We start from the raw sequence: 18,075 nt of genomic DNA on the forward strand, positions 1-18,075 counted from the left end.
CAAAATCAATAAAACAAATTGAAATAAAACATTGAAATACAAAAATGCTTTAAATGCAAAGTGCCAGTACGAAAAATGAAAAGTAAGAACATGAAAAAGTAACATCATAAATACCTTATCTGCTGGCTATACTTCTAACAATTAAAAGCGGACATTCATCTTGGCCTCCCAGTTCCACATTGAAATACTATAAAAAGTTCTGAGTATTTATACCAAAATATAGTACTACTCACAAGTGGAAAAACTAGAACATCCAACCTCTAAATATATTAAATCCAATAACAACCAGTGAGCAGATTTTCAGCACAATGCGAAGAAAATGCAAAATGCAACGAAGCGTAGAGTAACTCAGACCACTGTAGAGAACAGATCAAAATTTCGAAAGAAATATAAGTCAATAAATGGAAAACAATAATTATTTTGATAAGTAAAAATCAGCTTGTCCACATACTCCCCAGCTGAAATGTTATCGTCTCGATAAACAATACCAAAAATTAACTCCACATACTCCCAAATAATAGGAACAATAGTAAAATGACAACATACATTTACCATAATCAAAATGATAAATTGAAGAGTCAACAGCACTACAAATCACATTGTATTAAAATTACTAACTTTTGTAAGCAGTTTACTTTGCTAATAAATACTAACTACAATAAACAGCACATGGTAGTCTATTCGGATTAGAATGTTTACCAGCATTTATCCTCGTACTTCGTCTCGGTACCATCAGAGTATCATCATCATCACCGTCGCTCGAATCGTACGGAGTAAGTTCATCACAATCCGGCCGACACTTCAACACATGTTGACGATTCAGCGTCCTGGATATACCAGCTCCATCACTAGGTTCAACGACAACGGTATTTTCGGATGATCTTACCACTCGGTAAACGGCGGAGTCCCAAGTGTCTTGAATCTTGTTACGCCCATGTACGCCACGATTCCTGATGTAAACCGAATCTCCCTCACGGATTTCAGGATTAAAATGTCTCTTGTCGTGCTGTTCCTTCCTGTACGATGCACGGTCTTTCATCTGCTCCCCAGCTTTTTCGTGAGCATATCGTAGACGATTCTGATGTTCAACAATCCATTCATCTAAAAGAACTTCAGAGTCATTAGATTCATTATTGCACAACAAAAAATCAACAGCTAATTTTGGATGCCGTCCGAACAATAGATAATACGGACTGTAACCAGTTGATGAATTCATTGATACATTGTACGAAAATACAAGTTCTGGTAAATATTTCGGCCAATTTTTCTTTTTGTCAACAGGTAACGATTTTAAAAGATTGTGTAGAGTTCTGTTAAATCGTTCACATTGAGCATTTCCTTCCGGGTGATACGGTGTTGTACGAGTGCGATTAATGTTGTACAGTTTACAAAGCTGGCGAATAACGTCAGATTCGAAATTCCGACCTTGATCGGAGTGTAAGCGCTCAGGTACCCCATAAATGCAAAACCACTCGGTCAATAAAACGTTTGCAACGGTGTCTGCTTTTTGATCCTTCGTGGGAATTGCCCTAGTAAATTTTGTAAAAATATCAGTCATTACCAAAACATTCTCTTTGCCATGTGCTGGTTCAAGTATGGTAAAGTCAATTGCTAAAATTTGTAACGGTTTGTTGGCAATGAGGTGCCCCATAGCTGGTCGAATACTAGGTTGCGGCATTTTTGAAATCACACAACGTCTACAATTCTTACAATAATCTTTAATTGTGTTAAACATACCTGGCCAATAGCATCTGGTCCGTATGGTGGTAAACGTACGTTCAATCCCTTGATGTCCTAAATCGTCATGGCACTTTCTCAATACTTTGTCCCTCAGAACAACTGGCAAAATCAACTGGTTTATCTCACCATTTATCGGATCACGTATCCTTCTATAAAATATACCATTTACAACAATCATTCTGTCCCATTGACGTAAAAGAGTAACTAAATTTCTATCTAACTTGTGTATTTCTGACCGTGAAGGTTTAACCTTAGTGTTCCAAATTGCAATAAATTTACTTATTACTGAATCAGAATTTTGTAAATTTCGAATTTCACCTTTGTCAAAAGTTGGTAAAGTTGTATGAGCTTCTTCAACAAAAACAGTTTGACAGTCTTCAGACCTAACATTCTGAACTACATCACCTGGAACTGCTGTACCGGTAGCAAACTTCTGTAGCAATGTTTTTATATCTTCGGACTTTGCAAGTTCTACCTTATTATGTGTTCTAGACAAAGCGTCAGCATTTAAATTATGCTTTTGTGGTCTATACCTGACATCAAAATCAAACACTGCTAATCGGGACAGCCACCTCTGTTCCTGTGCTGAAAGTTTTGACGTCTGCAAATAACATAATGGATTATTATCGGTATAAACAGTAAACTTAGAACATAATAAATAGTCTCTAAATTTCTCAGTTATCGCCCAAGCTACTGCCAATAGTTCTAACTTTCTAGAACTATAATTGTTCATATTTCGCTCGTTCGGTCTTAATGCTCTACTCGCATAAGCAACAACTCGTAATTTTCCTTCCACATATTGAGATAACACAGCACCTAAGCCTTGCATACTTGCATCGGTTTCCAAAACGAATGGTTTATTAAAGTTTGCATATGTCAATATCGGTGCAGAAACTAAGTGTTCTTTCAACGTATCGAACGCTTTTTGACAATCGGTGTTCCAATCTTTTCCAAAAAGTTTACGTGGATGTGGTGTATACTGCTGAGCCAATTGATTCAAAGGAGAAGCAATTTTGCTAAAGTCTCTAATATAACGTCGATAGTAACCAGCTAATCCCAAAAATGATTTCAATTTCTTTACATTTGACGGAACTTCAAAATTTTCTATAGCACTAACCTTGTCAGGATCTGTGTGTATACCATCAGCAGACACCACGTGACCAAGATATCTTACTTCACGCTTGAAAAAATGGCATTTTGAAGGCTTCAGTTTCAGTCCATGCTGTCTTAAACGCTGAAAAACTACTTCAAGACGTTTTAAATGATCATCAAATGTACTAGAAAATGTGATAATGTCATCAAGAAATACAAGCAAAATTTGAAACAGTTCATTTCGAAAACAATGCTGCATTAACCGTTGAAATGTAGCCGGCGCATTGCAGAGTCCGAAAGGCATGCGTAAATACTCGTACAAACCCATAGGAGTAGTAAATGCAGTTTTCTCAATATCATCATCATTCATTGCAATTTGGTTGTAACCAGAAGTCAAGTCCATCGTAGAAAATAGTTTAGCGCCACTGAGAGCATCAAAAGATTCTTCAACTCGCGGAAGCGGAAATGCGTCTTTGTTGGTTTTCGAGTTAAGTAAACGGAAGTCAACACAGAGCCTCAGAGAGTTATCTTTCTTTCTGACCAAAACGATCGGCGAAGCATAAGGGCTGGTGCTTTCACGAATGATCTTATTTTCTAGCAACTTTTTGATATGATTCTTAACTTCCTCATATTGTGTTGGCGGTATACGCCTGTATGGTTGTACGATCGGTTTATCATCTTGCAGCCGAATGGTATGCTTAACGGTAGAAGTGAAACCAACATCATTATCATCTTTTGAGAAAACATCTTTGTATCTATAAAACAACTTTTGAACAGCGTTTAACTCAATTTTGTTAACAGATAGATGGCTTATATCAACCGGCATTTCAAATTGTTTATAATCATCATCAACTTTAGAATTCGGAACATCAGAAAATGGTAAATTACTGTGGAAAATTATTTCTTCAACAGAATCAGTTCGAATGAACTCAATACGTGACCGATTGTTTTGCTCGACTTCTCCTTTCATAAGAATGCCAACTCTTGTTTTTGGTGCAATATAAATGTCATCACTGCCTAGGTTTGCGACTCGAAATGAAAAATGACCACGTTTGACGGTTACAAAAGTGTGTACTACGACTAGTGAACTTGGCAAATGTCCGCTTGATTTTAATGGTTCTATTACGGCATCATATATTCTAGGAAGATTTGGTCCTGTGCCATTTAAAGTAACAACAGACGAAGCAGGTATGCGTACAGGAGAACTAGCGCAAACTTTAGCATAACCAATAGTGTTCAAATGTTCATCTTTAATGCAAGCTTTAAATTGCTCTTTAAGTTTTGAATTTTCCGCAATAGTGGATACTTCTTCGCAAAAGTTCCTGCCAAAATCAAATTCTAAAATGTTTTTACAGCTCCTAATGATATTCATACCTAATAGCCCTGGAACCAATGCCTTCCTTCTTCTTGTGACTGGATCAGTGGAATCTTTCACAATCAATACACCACAGCTTTTCAACGTTTGTCCCATCACTACCATATCAACTTCCACATAACCAATATATGGAATAGAAAGTCCATTTGCAGCCCGAAGCTGCAAAGCTACGTCAGTACGTAATAGAGTACAATCCCGCAGAAATTTATCATAGAACGACTCTGTAACCGAAGAAATAGTAGATCCCGTATCCACTAAACATTTAGCCTCTGTGCCTGCTATGGCAACGGTAATCACCGGACACTTTCCTATCAAATAATCACAATCAACAGAGTCCATATATCCTCCATCTAACATGGGACTCGACACGAAAGATGGCGCTAGTTTCCCTGCTTATTCGGACAATCAGCAACTTTATGACCCGGCCTTTTACACCCAAAGCATAAATTAGAAGAACGTTGTTCATTGTAGGATCTATTCTGACCAGATGGCTTGGAATTGACTGTTTTTGTTAAAGCATCGATCTGTTCACTTTGTTTCCTTACTATCGCGAAAAGCTGATTCATTTTATCATCATTAGAATGCTGATCTTTCAGTACATTTGAATCTACCTGAACTTTCACTTTAGGTACGGGATCATTTATCTCCTCCTCTTCTGACCACATAATCGCTTCTTCGCGGAGACCGAGAAACGTAATGTCTGGATCAGATCTAACTAAACGCTTCAGGTGCTTCCTAAGCATGACATCCTGTACATTTTGGGAAAACTGATCACATAGTGATTTGTCCTTGTTCGGAATCAATGAATCATCTTTTCTAATTACTTTCCGGATTAAATCCATTAGAGCATAAGAATACTCACGTAAGGATTCGCCCTGTCGTTGCACTCTGTCGAGAAAATTTTTCTGCAGCTTTGTGATGTTGTCCTTCCCACCAAATGCATCCTGCAGAACTTTCACAATTCGACTAGGATTCTGTCTAATACCGTTCGATCTATATTTAATTTCTTCCTTGGCTGCACCTTCCAAAAACGAATAAATGAAATCAGCACGCTCCTGACGAGACATTTCACGTGTGCAAGACTCAACATCTTCAAGCCAATCCTCTACGGTCATGTTATATCCGGAAAACTTTGGTACCCTTCTGTCACGCTGAACATATATAACAGAACGTTTCTGGTCGTATAGTTGTTCATCATTCTCCACGTCTTCATTATCATCAGTTGTTTTCATCTGGTTAAGTTGATGCTGTAGTTCAAGAACTTGTCTTTGAAGCGACTTACATGTAGGGCGAGACATCCTTACAGGTATGTTACTCGGCAAACTCCGTGTAGTTCACTTGGTAATGTTCGACATCTTCCGGAATCCTATCAAAATATCGTCTGCTTAATGCCTTTAACCTTGCTTTCCCGCCTTGCCAGCAGTCAATGCCTTCTACATAATTGAATTGTCGACGACGCCATTCTGTGACCAAGTGGGGCGTGATGGTAAATGCTGGCCCAAATATAACACGAATGTGGAACTACTTTTATTAACACATAGAAGGCATTGAAAGATCTACAAAATAGAGAACAAAAGGAATAATGAATAAATATACAAAATAGACCAATTATTGTCAAATACATGCAAAGCATAGAAAATCATTGCAAATATTCAAACAACTTGCATAAATCAAATTCATTTGCATGTTCAAAACAATTCAACTTAACGAACACACGAAAAGAACACAAATCATCAATTGAATATTTAAATGTAATACCCACAGTTAACTATAACTGTACACAACTGACCATTTAAAGTCCTTTATAAGTACTCACTATAACAAGGTATAACATTAAATCAATTAAACTGATTCAATGATCTGCAAAATCAATAAAACAAATTGAAATAAAACATTGAAATACAAAAATGCTTTAAATGCAAAGTGCCAGTACGAAAAATGAAAAGTAAGAACATGAAAAAGTAACATCATAAATACCTTATCTGCTGGCTATACTTCTAACAATTAAAAGCGGACATTCATCTTGGCCTCCCAGTTCCACATTGAAATACTATAAAAAGTTCTGAGTATTTATACCAAAATATAGTACTACTCACAAGTGGAAAAACTAGAACATCCAACCTCTAAATATATTAAATCCAATAACAACCAGTGAGCAGATTTTCAGCACAATGCGAAGAAAATGCAAAATGCAACGAAGCGTAGAGTAACTCAGACCACTGTAGAGAACAGATCAAAATTTCGAAAGAAATATAAGTCAATAAATGGAAAACAATAATTATTTTGATAAGTAAAAATCAGCTTGTCCACACAACATTTCATATTATGAAGCTCGCCAAAAGTGATCCCTTTCCAACAGCTTCTTTGCATCTGGCAAAACATCATATGATAGTGTTGCAAAGCGTGCTTGTCTGTCCACTTCTGTTGAGGTGAGACGATCATGAGTTGGAAATAAGACATCAATGGTCTTGCCAAACTGCCTAATGAGGTATCTACGAAAATAACGAAACCATCCAAAAATGTCTATAATTAAAAATGCCAGAGCTAATACAAATCTCATCGTCACAAACTCAATCCAATCGTCTGCAAAGTTTAAAAAATATCACCAAATATTTCTTCATCTTCTCCAAAATCTTCGAAACAGAACATATTAAAACATTTCATGTTGAGGTCTTAGAAATGTCTAAGTAAAGGTGACGTGGTACCTCGTCTCCAGAATCGGACTTTCTGATTTGGAAACATCAGAACACGGGTTTTATCAGGATGAAAACTGGCTTTGCCCCTATTTTGATCAGATTGATCAAACAAATCCTGCTGCAATGAAAATAACCAACATCAGCGTACTCAGTCTTTCCGGTTGGATTGATTTGGAGAACTCATAAAAGCAGGTCAATGAGTGCGGTCGCTTATCAAATGGAGAAAAAATATCACGTTTTCTTCCAGTTCAATCTTTCTTTCTAGTTGAATTCAGTCTCCAGCATACTCATTAAAAGAAACTGTTTCTTAAAGGAATACACTATAGTTCTGTTTCCCTCAATACCGATCTGCAGACAGTGACTATTCTTGTATTTCCAGATTCAAATTCAATTTATGCAGAAATAATTTAATTCAATTATTAAATCAGTTACCTAAACCATTTATCATCTTGGGTGATTTTAATGCTCATAATCCCTTATGGTGAAGTCACTTTACTCATGATAAAATAAAAAAAGCTGAGGAGCTACTTCTGCAAGAAGACTTGTGAACGAGTTGCTCTTGGATCTACCATCTTTATTAAGGACAGAGTTATACATAGTGATGTTTCCCTTAATACTGATCAGCAGGCAATGGCTATTGATTTAACATTTGTCATCCTCATGTACTGTCAGACATTTCATAGCGAGATAATGATGATTTGTGTAGGGGTGATCATTTACTAATGATTTCGGAGCATTTATCTTAATCTTACGTTAAAGGGAAAGACCATGTTGTTGTGAACGTTATAAATATCGAAAGTAATCTGTTAAATATTCATAAAAATCAAATTGAAACAAATTAATTTCCTTTTCTTAATTAATAAATCGAGATTTATAATTAGGAAATTTGAACTTCCCGCGCTTATGGGCGCCACCATGACCAGTTAAACTGTGACGTCATGAAGTCGGTTTGTAAAGTGAAAGTAAATAGGTATTTGATTACGATGTCCGAAGAAATCGCAAATTTGGTACTTTTCCCCTATATTTTCAATCCAAAAAAAATAGAAGAGATTGAGGCACAACATGTAAAAGCAAATGTCAGACATCATCGATGAACAACGGGATTTGCAGCCAGATGACAAGTATTTGTAAGGGAAAATCGTATGGCTACTTCCGAAGAATGTTCGTGTTGCTGGTAAAAAAACGTTTAGAACATTTCTCTTTTATCATTCATGCTATCGTAAGCTTGACAAGACCTTGTTATTTGGTGATTAGATAAACATGATCGTAGAAATATTTACGGAATATTCTTTGTTTACATATTATTTGCAGTAGATGTATCAGTACCAAACCGACTTAGTGACGTCACGAGCCAATCGGAAGCTATCGGTAAAAATCAATAAAATCTGGCTATGATCTTCCTTCAGATAGGAGAGTTCTGAAAGATGGCTATCCCCTTATATTTCAAGGATTTCGAACTTTGTATAGCCTTGAGCATTTTATAAAAGCGCATTTTGAATTAAAGGTTATTTATTTTTGTTTACGTGTGTATGATTTATCATAAGAGCCCAACTTAATGCAAAGGTGGTCTTTCCCGTTAACCACGTTTCAAACATGATAACGACAATTTACTTTCATTTGAAGCTCAACGTCTCTAAGAGCTGCGTTTAGAAGCGATGAAGAATAATGAAGTCCGCATTTTATTATTCAACGAAAAAATTATATCTATTGCTAATAAAACAATACCAAATACCTCGACAAATCCCATACGACCTAGTAAACTGTGTTTCACTGATGGGTGCGACAAAGCGTTTGGAGAACGCAACAAGGCCTATCACCGGTTTTATAAAAATCTCACACCAGCGAGTTTGTAAAATTTCAAAATATTTCGAGCAAAAGCTCACCGTACATGTAAACAAGCAAGACAAACCTCTTGGAAAAATGTGTTTCTAGTGTTAAGAGGCTGTCTTTGAGGAAACCATGAAAAACCTCATTTTTGTACAAAAGTCATTTTTGCATTGACTGAAAATTTATGTTGGGGTTGGAAGGTAGTAAGTTAAGATTCCCAAAAATGCTAATATTCTTGTCAAACATTGTTCTATTTATGGTAACAGACATTTTTAAGTATTTACATATATTTTTGATATTACGCCATTTTTCATCATTAAATTTGGACTTTTTTCTTTGATGAAAAATTAGTGTTAGAATGTTAAATTTTGAAAAAGTGTAAGAACAACACTCCTTTAAGTTTAAAAAAGTCAGTTATTTATTTTGAAAATTTGCACGCTGCCAAGTAAATGAGTACTATAGGTTTTTTTTCTTCTGATTTGATATGGGTAACTTGGAAGCAAGTGAACAAATATATACAACATTATTTTTTTTTTATTTCTGAACAAAATAAATTCGACAATAACTTAAATATAGATTTTTCTTTGAACTTTGGCAATTATCACAATACAAAGTCACTAACAACAACTAGAAATAACTAACTAAAGTTTATATGACTACAGCATGTGCAAGTTGTACCGTACTATTTGGGTGGTCTAAACATCCTTTTAATGGAATATATCACACCTCGGATGGACTTATTATTTCAATCAACCACGAGGAATTAGTTAAAATAAGTGTATTCAAGGAAATATATTCTGAATTTATATTTGAATGTAAACCTGAGAACTTGCAACCAATAAAAACAACTACTACCTGAACTTCAGCACATGATATGCCAGTTCCCCCATTTGGTGTTAAATGTCCAAAGAAAAATAAAAGGTGATGTTAATCCAGAAGACATTTCTTTCATGACAATATTCACATATTTTATGACTTGGGTATATAAAAAAATCCAAAAAATTCAATAATTGGTCTCTGGGTATAAGAATGATAGAGAGAAAGCCATTGGTTGTACCTTTTAAATGGATGGAAATTGACATATAAAATAACTGTACATGAATCGTCCTGATACTGTACAAGTGAATAAAACAAAATAAAATATCTCAGATCTTTGAGCTACAGATTGCAATAATATATCACAAACATAACAAACAAAACATCAATAAATTCTAAAAACAAAATAAAACAAGAAATAAATAAAAAGTAGAGGGTTATACACGGTTTACCAGGAATTCAAATCAGATAATAGCTTATATATGAATGAAATAAAATCATCAATGTTGCTTCCTGTAACCGTCTGTTATCGGTCAGGGGCTTATCTAAATACTTGTTCCTTTCAGATTCTCTCTGACCTAAGTTGGAAAGTCCTTATCAGTGTGATGAAAATGAAAATGTGATTGGTCAGTTTACAATGTATTCACATTAACATGATTAACCCCTGGCATGACCTGAAATGAAATATTGTAGATGACATGATTGGTCAATTTATAATGTACTCATATTAACCACTAACAAGACCTCTAATGGAACATTGTAGAAGATGATATGATAAGTCAATTTATAATGCACTTACATTGACCTTTGACATGACCTCCAATAGAATATTGTTGGAAATTGTATTATTGGTATTGTATTATTATTATTATTATATTGTATTATTATTGTATTATTGTATTATTTAATGTGCTGACATTAACCCCTGGCATTATTTCCAATGGAATGTTGTTCATACAGATATGATTGCTCTGTTCATATTGTATTGATCTCTAATGGAAAGTTGTTGAATCTTCAACAAGCGGACATTAAAGATGGAGCAGCTTTGAAGATGTAATTTCAGTTTAACAGTTGTTTAAAATAATATTCAGTGTAGTGAAACTGTAAAACAGTTAAAAACATATATTGTAATCTTTGCCAATATTATATGTCAATGAAAAAGTCAAGCCCTTCCAAAATTTTAACATTCATGCTTCAGGTGTCAATTTCACAAAAAAGTCTCAAGTGTGAAATTGATCATAATTTATGACATCATAATGTTATTTTTGGTTGTGATGTCATTACTTATGATCAACTTTACACCTACAACTTTTGTGAAATGGACGCCTGTTGATTGGGAAGGGGTATTAACAATAAATTCTTTAAATCAAAAGCATAATTTCAAATTAAAAAATACATGTTTGTTACACAATCTTTGAGATTTAAATTTATTTTCAAAAGGAAGATCATCATGCCTAGCCTATTTTCAATGCTAAATACTCAAGTTACAAATATTTGTTAATTTCAAATTCCTGTTAAATGCATGTAATCCAAAAGCATAAAACAATATTCCCTCCTATCAATACATAAAAAAATGTTAAAAAGTCCCATGTCAGTCCAAATGTATTTTGAACCTGGATGAACTGAACATCTGTCTAAACCAACCAAATTTCTATAGATCAACATTGATCCCTGTTAAGGCTGATTTCACTGTACATACATGAAAAAATCTATTGCACTTTTATATGCTGGAATGTAAATATTCATGAACACATTTAAACACATAAAATAAGTAAATGCTATAAATTTAAACACTGCAAAGCTAAATAATTACAAACAAAAGAGATTCATTGTATTACAATATCAAAATTAGGAATTCTTTACAACTTTAATAGTGGAAGAAGTCCTCACTACAGTAATCAATACAATTTTAACCTTTGACCTTAAAAACACGGAGAGTTGGATTTCAGTCTGACAGGAAGATTGCCTGTAATACCAAGTTAGGATCTTTACTAATTTCAAATCATTAATAAAAAAAAATGTTTATCTGTTAAAATCTAACATCTTAGAGTTTTGCTAAATTATGAAGCGATATAAATCATTTTTGATGTAAAACTGTAAAAGGCATGATCATTAACAATATAGATAAATTCAACTTTTTCCTCTTACAGGCCATTATCAATGTGAAAATTTCCACTAGTGAAATGATTTTAACCTTTTCACTCTTTCCATTCACACCCACTAGTGGCACATTGGATTTCTGACACTTCCTTGGGACTAGTGCAAAAATAACTATAACAATCAAGAATTAAAGCAAAAAAAAAATTAAGTAAATAACACATCAACACAAATGTATAACTGTTTTTACTTCTCTGTCTAAGAATCAGGCAAAATGTATAGAAGATATGGAATACATAGATTTTATTGCATTATCAAAGTATCCATACCTCAAAATCTCCAGAAATAACCACCAAAGTGTTTTTTTTAAGTTTGTTTATTTAATGATCTTGATAGATCAAATCTTGTTGAAATGCACCATTGAAAAGATGTCCAAAAATTGTCCAGCACTTTAACCCTTTATAAGCATAAAGAATAATATCTTCATTACAGATACTTCAGGGTAAACTTAACTAGCATTTTCTTTTTTTCTAGATGTATTGAAAATATCTGAGGCAAAAAGACCAAATTTTAGAAAAAGATGTGTCACCTATTGTCCGATTCTTAATACAAATTGTTCTTCAAATGTAAACTTTAAGATCCTAGCATGTGATTATGGTTTTAAATATAAAACCTAGCGATGAATGCTTCTAATAATTACTTCTTTGTCCACTAGACTTAAATTTCCAAAAATACAGTGAAACCTGTCTAAACCAAATCCTTTTGAATATCCCTTCATATCAGCTGAAGGAGGTAGACCTAGGGTAAGGGACACAACTCTTACAAACCAATGGAATGTTTGTATTTAGTATTTTGCATCAATCTCATGTAAGCATCCAAGTTATATGGACTGGCTTCATTCTGTTTCAAATGAAAGCTTGATAGGCTTTGGTGAAATTGAATATGATACAACCATATCACTGATTTCAAGAGTTATTTCCTTTACCCTAAGTCTATCTCCTTAAATGTACTTTGAATCCAAATAGGGCTTAGTTTAAACAAGTTTCATTGTTTCTCTAATTGAGCTGCATAATTATCCATTTACTGTTAATATATTTGTTTTTTGCTATTGCTTATTTTCATGGTAACTAATTTTCACTTTTTGAGAAATGACATTATGCAAATATATATACATATACATTGTACAAGTTTTAATTTTCACAGATTCATAATATCAAAATTAATTTTGACAGGTACTAACTTAAGCCCCGATTTGTCTACAATGAAAACAGCAAAAGTTATAGCATCATAAAAAATACCACACTAACATTTAGCAATGAGAGCATATATATTGCATATCAAATTCATAAAAAAAACTCCTAAAGAGAATGAAAATAAGCATTATGGTAGTCAATCAAGAACTGAACTTTTCTTTCCATATTAAACCTGTTCTAAACAGCTTATTACAACATTTTTTCAGTACAGCTACTAGAGAATAAATAAATCAAGCAAAAATGATAGCATGACACAGTAAAACCTGTCTAAAATGAACCCTGAATAATTTGAAAATAAACCAAACACTATCTAAAGTGTTTTTTAAATAGATTAAAGTGGATTTTGATCCTTAGTAAAGCAATCCCTAATATAAACTGATCCACTTTTCTGTCCAGAAGGTTCAGTTTAGACAGATTTCACTGTATTTCACTTGTAAAGTTAAGTTAAGGCCAAAGTCATCTAATTATAGAATGGTAGGGTTGGTAAACAAATATTTTATTTCACTAATATCAGGAGATTAAATATTCTTTCAAGAATGAAAAGTTCTCGACCTTTCCAAGCAAACAATAAAGTGTAAATGTAAATTAAAAGGATTGAAGGTACATGTAAAGAAATTTTAAAAAGTCCATTTACAGAAATTGAAGGTCGCAAACCTACAACCAAATCTAATTTCAACAACTAAAAGCATTCTGTCTTAGTGCTTTGTAGATATTGATTGCAAAGGAAAATTCTTTTCAGAAAAAAAAAAATGAAAAAACTGGTTTTAAAAAATTATGAGAATTTCTTCTGCTAACCCAAACACACACATATGTTTGGCCTAACGAGGAAATAAAATACTGGAGACTTATTTGATACTAAATGTACATGAAACAAATCTAACTATTTTTTTCTATAGCACTAATACATTAGCTGCTATCATATTCATCAAAATTTTCTCCCCTGACAATTTCTGACTGATGATAGCGCCCTCTGTTGGCAAAATCTTCATTATCTTCAGTAAGTTGAGAGGCCAGCGTGTGAACAGCAGGAGTAGATGGCGCCACTATGATTTCTTCGGGATGCTTCCCTCCCCTGAAACAAGTGAAAGAATTGTTACTTTTAAATAAAATATTAGTGAAAGCGATGATTTAGTCATAACTGAAACAAAGAGTTGCAGAGAAAACTGCTATGACAAAATGTGTAATGGACAGACTAATAATCAAGAGTGAAAGCTAGAATATACATTTGTGTATCTCTCTTTTTGAGCAGAGTGTAGTAAGTATCTCTACTGCAGCACACACAAACATCGACTTTCCTTTCTATTTTTTCAGTCTTGGCATGGTTGTTGGCAGTTTTAGTGTTACTTTTACTAATTAGATATGTGTAATAAACCTTTCAAGTAACCTGAGATCATTTTTTATTACAGTACTTGAACTGATCCGTGAAACTAATGATCACTGATCAGTCTCCAATCAGTCATTGATTCCACAATTAAATATCAACTAATGACTATTATTTTACGTTTGTATTATTTTTCAACAAAACAATATGTGGATTTAAATTTAATATGGTAGAATACTGGATTCATTCCAATGGAAATTTTTAAATTTACATAAACCGATCATCTGTCATTTTACATAACAAATCTGTGATGAGATTGGTCAAATAAATACGCTGATGGGTTCAAGGACCGTAACAGGAGGAATGAGTATTGTTTGTAAAGATATTCATAAAACTAAAGTTTTTTTAAGACAAACAACAAACAGAAATTAGACTTGCCGAAAGATGGATAGTGGAGAGAAGGTACATTTCACAATGCTGTAGCCATGAACAGACTATATACATAATGCAGGGGGTGAAAACACGAAAACTTGTCCGACTAGTCTTGCCCTTACAACATTTTGAATAGTAAGAACTGTCAAATTTAGGTTGCGCAGTGGGCAAACTTTTATACAGTTATACAGAGTGTGAAATTTACATGGTTCTGCCTACTAATGACAACCATTGTTAAAATTTTACCTGAAACACCTTTGGAAGCCCTCCTTTATCCAATCATACATATTAAATTCTGCTATACCTGTTAATAACAACAATGTTAAGTATAAGTCCATGTAAGAATAGGAAAATCATGATAGATAATAAAGTAGCACTCCGCCTAAGAATTACGCAAAATGTGGTTCATGTTTGGAAAGCCTACATTTATTATTGATATTTTTTGTTTGAATTACCATAGTGAACAGAAATTAACATTCAGTTTTTTATATAACCTGTGTTCTTAGGAGATAAAAATTATAGTGTGTACTATAGATTTCAAAATTAAGAGAGATAACAGTATAAATGACACTCCAATACAATTGGAGTTACTGGATTTTCAATGTTGATTATCTTCTAAGAGCAGGCAGATTTTAACGAATAATTACACATTTCATAGTATTGACCCATAAAACAGCTTAATTACAAAAATAAAAATATATAACCTTTTATGGGGTGTATCACATTTTTCAAATTTTGCATGATTTTTACAAAGACAAGTAAATGGAAATAAAAACAAATGTCTTGGAATAATCTTCTGTCAGCATAAAGTTTAATTTCTACACTCTACATGGTAGAGGAAAATGGAGGCTCAAATGAGCCTCCACTGTATTTAACTCAAAAATAGATAGCTAAAGACTTTTTTTAATGCTGACACTACTGTGCTGTAAGGGGACACTGTAATCCCACTCAACTCCAGCTCCACAGTGAAGAGTGGAGAAACTAGATATCATTGAGATGGAACCCATCTCTTTGGGCCCTGCCCTTTGGGCCCTGCTGTGGTAAAAATCCTGAACATCAGCCATACACAACACGTTCAATATATTACACAAAACTCTTTACAGCCAAAGACACAAAGCAGTTCTGCAAAAATCATTAATTTGATTTTGATGTCAAAGTTCAAAGACAAGAATACACAATACTTTGAAAATTGTATTCTTCATGAATAAATCAATACGGGCAGTTGATAAATTCATCAGATTTTGTTTTGAAAAAATGTTCTTTATATACTACATTTCCGTAAAAAATTGGGTGAGCAACACCATTTTTAATTAAGAACCTGCAAGTGCTATTATATTTTTGTATCACAGTTTTGTAAGATTGAAAAAACTTGGTAAATGGTTTTTTTTTTAGAAGTTGGTGATATAAAGTAGCACTCCACATAAGAATTATGCAAAATGTGATTCATGTTTGGAAAGTCTACATATTTTTTTTTTTATATTTTGTTTAAAATTCATAGTAAACAGAAAGTAACATGGGGCTTTCACTATAACCCTTGTTCTTATATTTAGGAGATAAAAATTATATAAAATGTACTGTTTAATTCAAAATTAAGGGTGATAACTATGTAAATGACACTAAAATACAATAGAGACTATTGGATTTTCAATGTGAATTATCTCCTAAGAGCAGACAGATTGGAATGAATAATTAAAAATTTCATCATAGAGACCTAAAAAGCAACTTAATAACAAAAATAAAAAAATATGTGGACTTTTTTGAGGTGTATCACATTTTACAGAATTTGCAAGATTCTTACAAAGACTACTACTTAATACTCATGATGCAAAAGCTCTTCTGTGAGGAATCTGTTTATTTTCATTAAAATCAAGACACTTTGTTACAAATACAAACAAAACGAAAAGTATGAAAATGCAAATAATGTAAGAGGGTGTCTCAGGAATATCCCCATCTAGGAATTGAAAATTGACAACAGGAAAAGCAAAATAATTTCTATAGTCATGAATTTTAGTACAAAGGCTGCTATTTTCTAGTATACTATCTAAATCAAGAAAAGGTGTGCATGTACTATAATTATCAGACTTGGTAAAGTTAAATTCTTTTGAGTAGATATCTTGACTAGTTTTCCAAGTTAGGATAACTTACAGCCAAAATATCATCAAAGATTTATGAAATTTTTGACCAAGTAACTTACAGACAATTTATGCTCGTTCATAAACCACTTTGCAGTGCACAAAGTGTAAACTGTCCGAAAGTTGGTTATATTAAAGAACATATGTCAAAAATTATAATGAATCCTTAAATTTACCAAATTTCACTCCATATGATACAAGGACAGTACATACCAGCTGTCCTTTTCACAAAAAAAAATCTTAAAGTATAAAACTAGTTGTAAGTGAAGATGTAATAGTAGCATAAATAGATCAAAATATTGTGACTTCATAGCTTAAGTCCAATCATACACTTACAATTTTTTGTGAAATCAACCACAGGGTTATAACCAGGACTGGGAATTAGAATTTGACCCTGAACAATAATTGTTTTTGTACCTACCTGGATTATAACCAGGACTAGCTTGTCCTATATAGATGTATATAATTACAGCTACAGAAATCTCTACAAAGGCATAGATCCAGTTGATAGAGAACATGACAATGACACAAACTATGGCCTGAAAAAAAATAAAAATAAAAAGAACTGATTTGGTGGTGAACAAACATCAGGGAAGTATAGATGGCTTAATCCTAAAACATGTCATCTTGACAAAGTTATGGAATCTGTACAATATAATGATGCTATACATACTGAGCCAAATGTGCCACATACTCTCCTAGAGACGTTCATGTTTCCCATTTTAGCGTTCATGCATCGTTTATCATGCGTTTACACATCGTTTTGCATTTGTTTAAATGCACGATAAATGCACGATAGAAGCGTTTGTTTAAACGCATTCTTGGAACTTTTGTTTAAATGCACAATAGGAGCATTCATTTAAATGCACAATATGAGCGTTTGTTAAAACGCATAATAGAAGCACTCATTAAAACGCATGACAGAAGCACTCGTTAAAATGCATGATAGAAGCGTTTGTTTATTTCTGTTTCTTTGATTGTTTCCTTGATTTAACTGTTATTTTTATATTTTTGCTATTATTAATTTAAATAATTTCATTAATTTTATTTTCTATTTTTTTCTGTCTTCATTATACATCAATATTATTATTTTTCGTCGTTCGTCTATCGTGCGTTTAAACAAACACTAGGAGCATTTGTTTATCGTGCGTTTAAACGCACGTTGGGAGAATTTGTATATCATGTGTTTAAATGCATGATAGGAGCATTTGTTTAAACGCATGATAGAAGCATTTCGTTTATCGTGCATTTGGTGAGAGTTTAGTATGTGTTTGGGTATCATATCTGCGGGAAA

General features: G+C 33.3%; 2 protein-coding genes across 8 annotated transcripts in view; both read right to left on the reverse strand.

The window, feature by feature from the left end:
- Positions 1–4,587: 4,587 nt before the first annotated feature.
- LOC148598322 (uncharacterized) lies at positions 4,588–6,518 on the reverse strand. The gene is made up of 2 exons (XM_088560585.1): positions 6,185–6,518; positions 4,588–5,763 (listed from the first exon to the last, which is right to left on the reverse strand). Exon 2 carries the CDS (start codon positions 5,503–5,505, stop codon positions 4,588–4,590), a length of 918 nt encoding a protein of 305 aa, XP_088416711.1. The 5' UTR covers positions 5,506–5,763; positions 6,185–6,518.
- A 2,728-nt stretch (positions 6,519–9,246) lies between these two features.
- The window catches only part of LOC148598323 (solute carrier family 12 member 8-like), a 60,708-nt gene continuing 51,879 nt past the window's right edge, over positions 9,247–18,075 (reverse strand). For all 7 annotated transcript variants that reach the window (XM_088560392.1, XM_088560391.1, XM_088560393.1 and 4 more), the window contains exons 12-14: positions 17,203–17,320; positions 14,896–14,953; positions 9,247–13,968 (exon numbers count right to left, since the gene is read on the reverse strand). In XM_088560392.1, the coding sequence (XP_088416518.1) occupies positions 13,803–13,968; positions 14,896–14,953; positions 17,203–17,320 (342 nt within the window). In that variant the 3' untranslated portion in view covers positions 9,247–13,802. The remainder of the gene's footprint in view (positions 13,969–14,895; positions 14,954–17,202; positions 17,321–18,075) is intronic.

The sequence above is a fragment of the Perna viridis genome, chromosome 14 (assembly GCF_037379345.1).
Source record: "Perna viridis isolate PV_CMFRI_1.1 ecotype Kerala chromosome 14, ASM3737934v1, whole genome shotgun sequence".
Lineage (NCBI taxonomy): Eukaryota > Metazoa > Mollusca > Bivalvia > Mytilida > Mytilidae > Perna > Perna viridis.

What these genes read in the sequence shown, in the direction of transcription:
- LOC148598322 (XM_088560585.1), bottom strand. Translation starts at nt 5,505, where the DNA reads ATGTCTCGCCCTACATGTAAGTCGCTTCAAAGACAAGTTCTTGAACTA.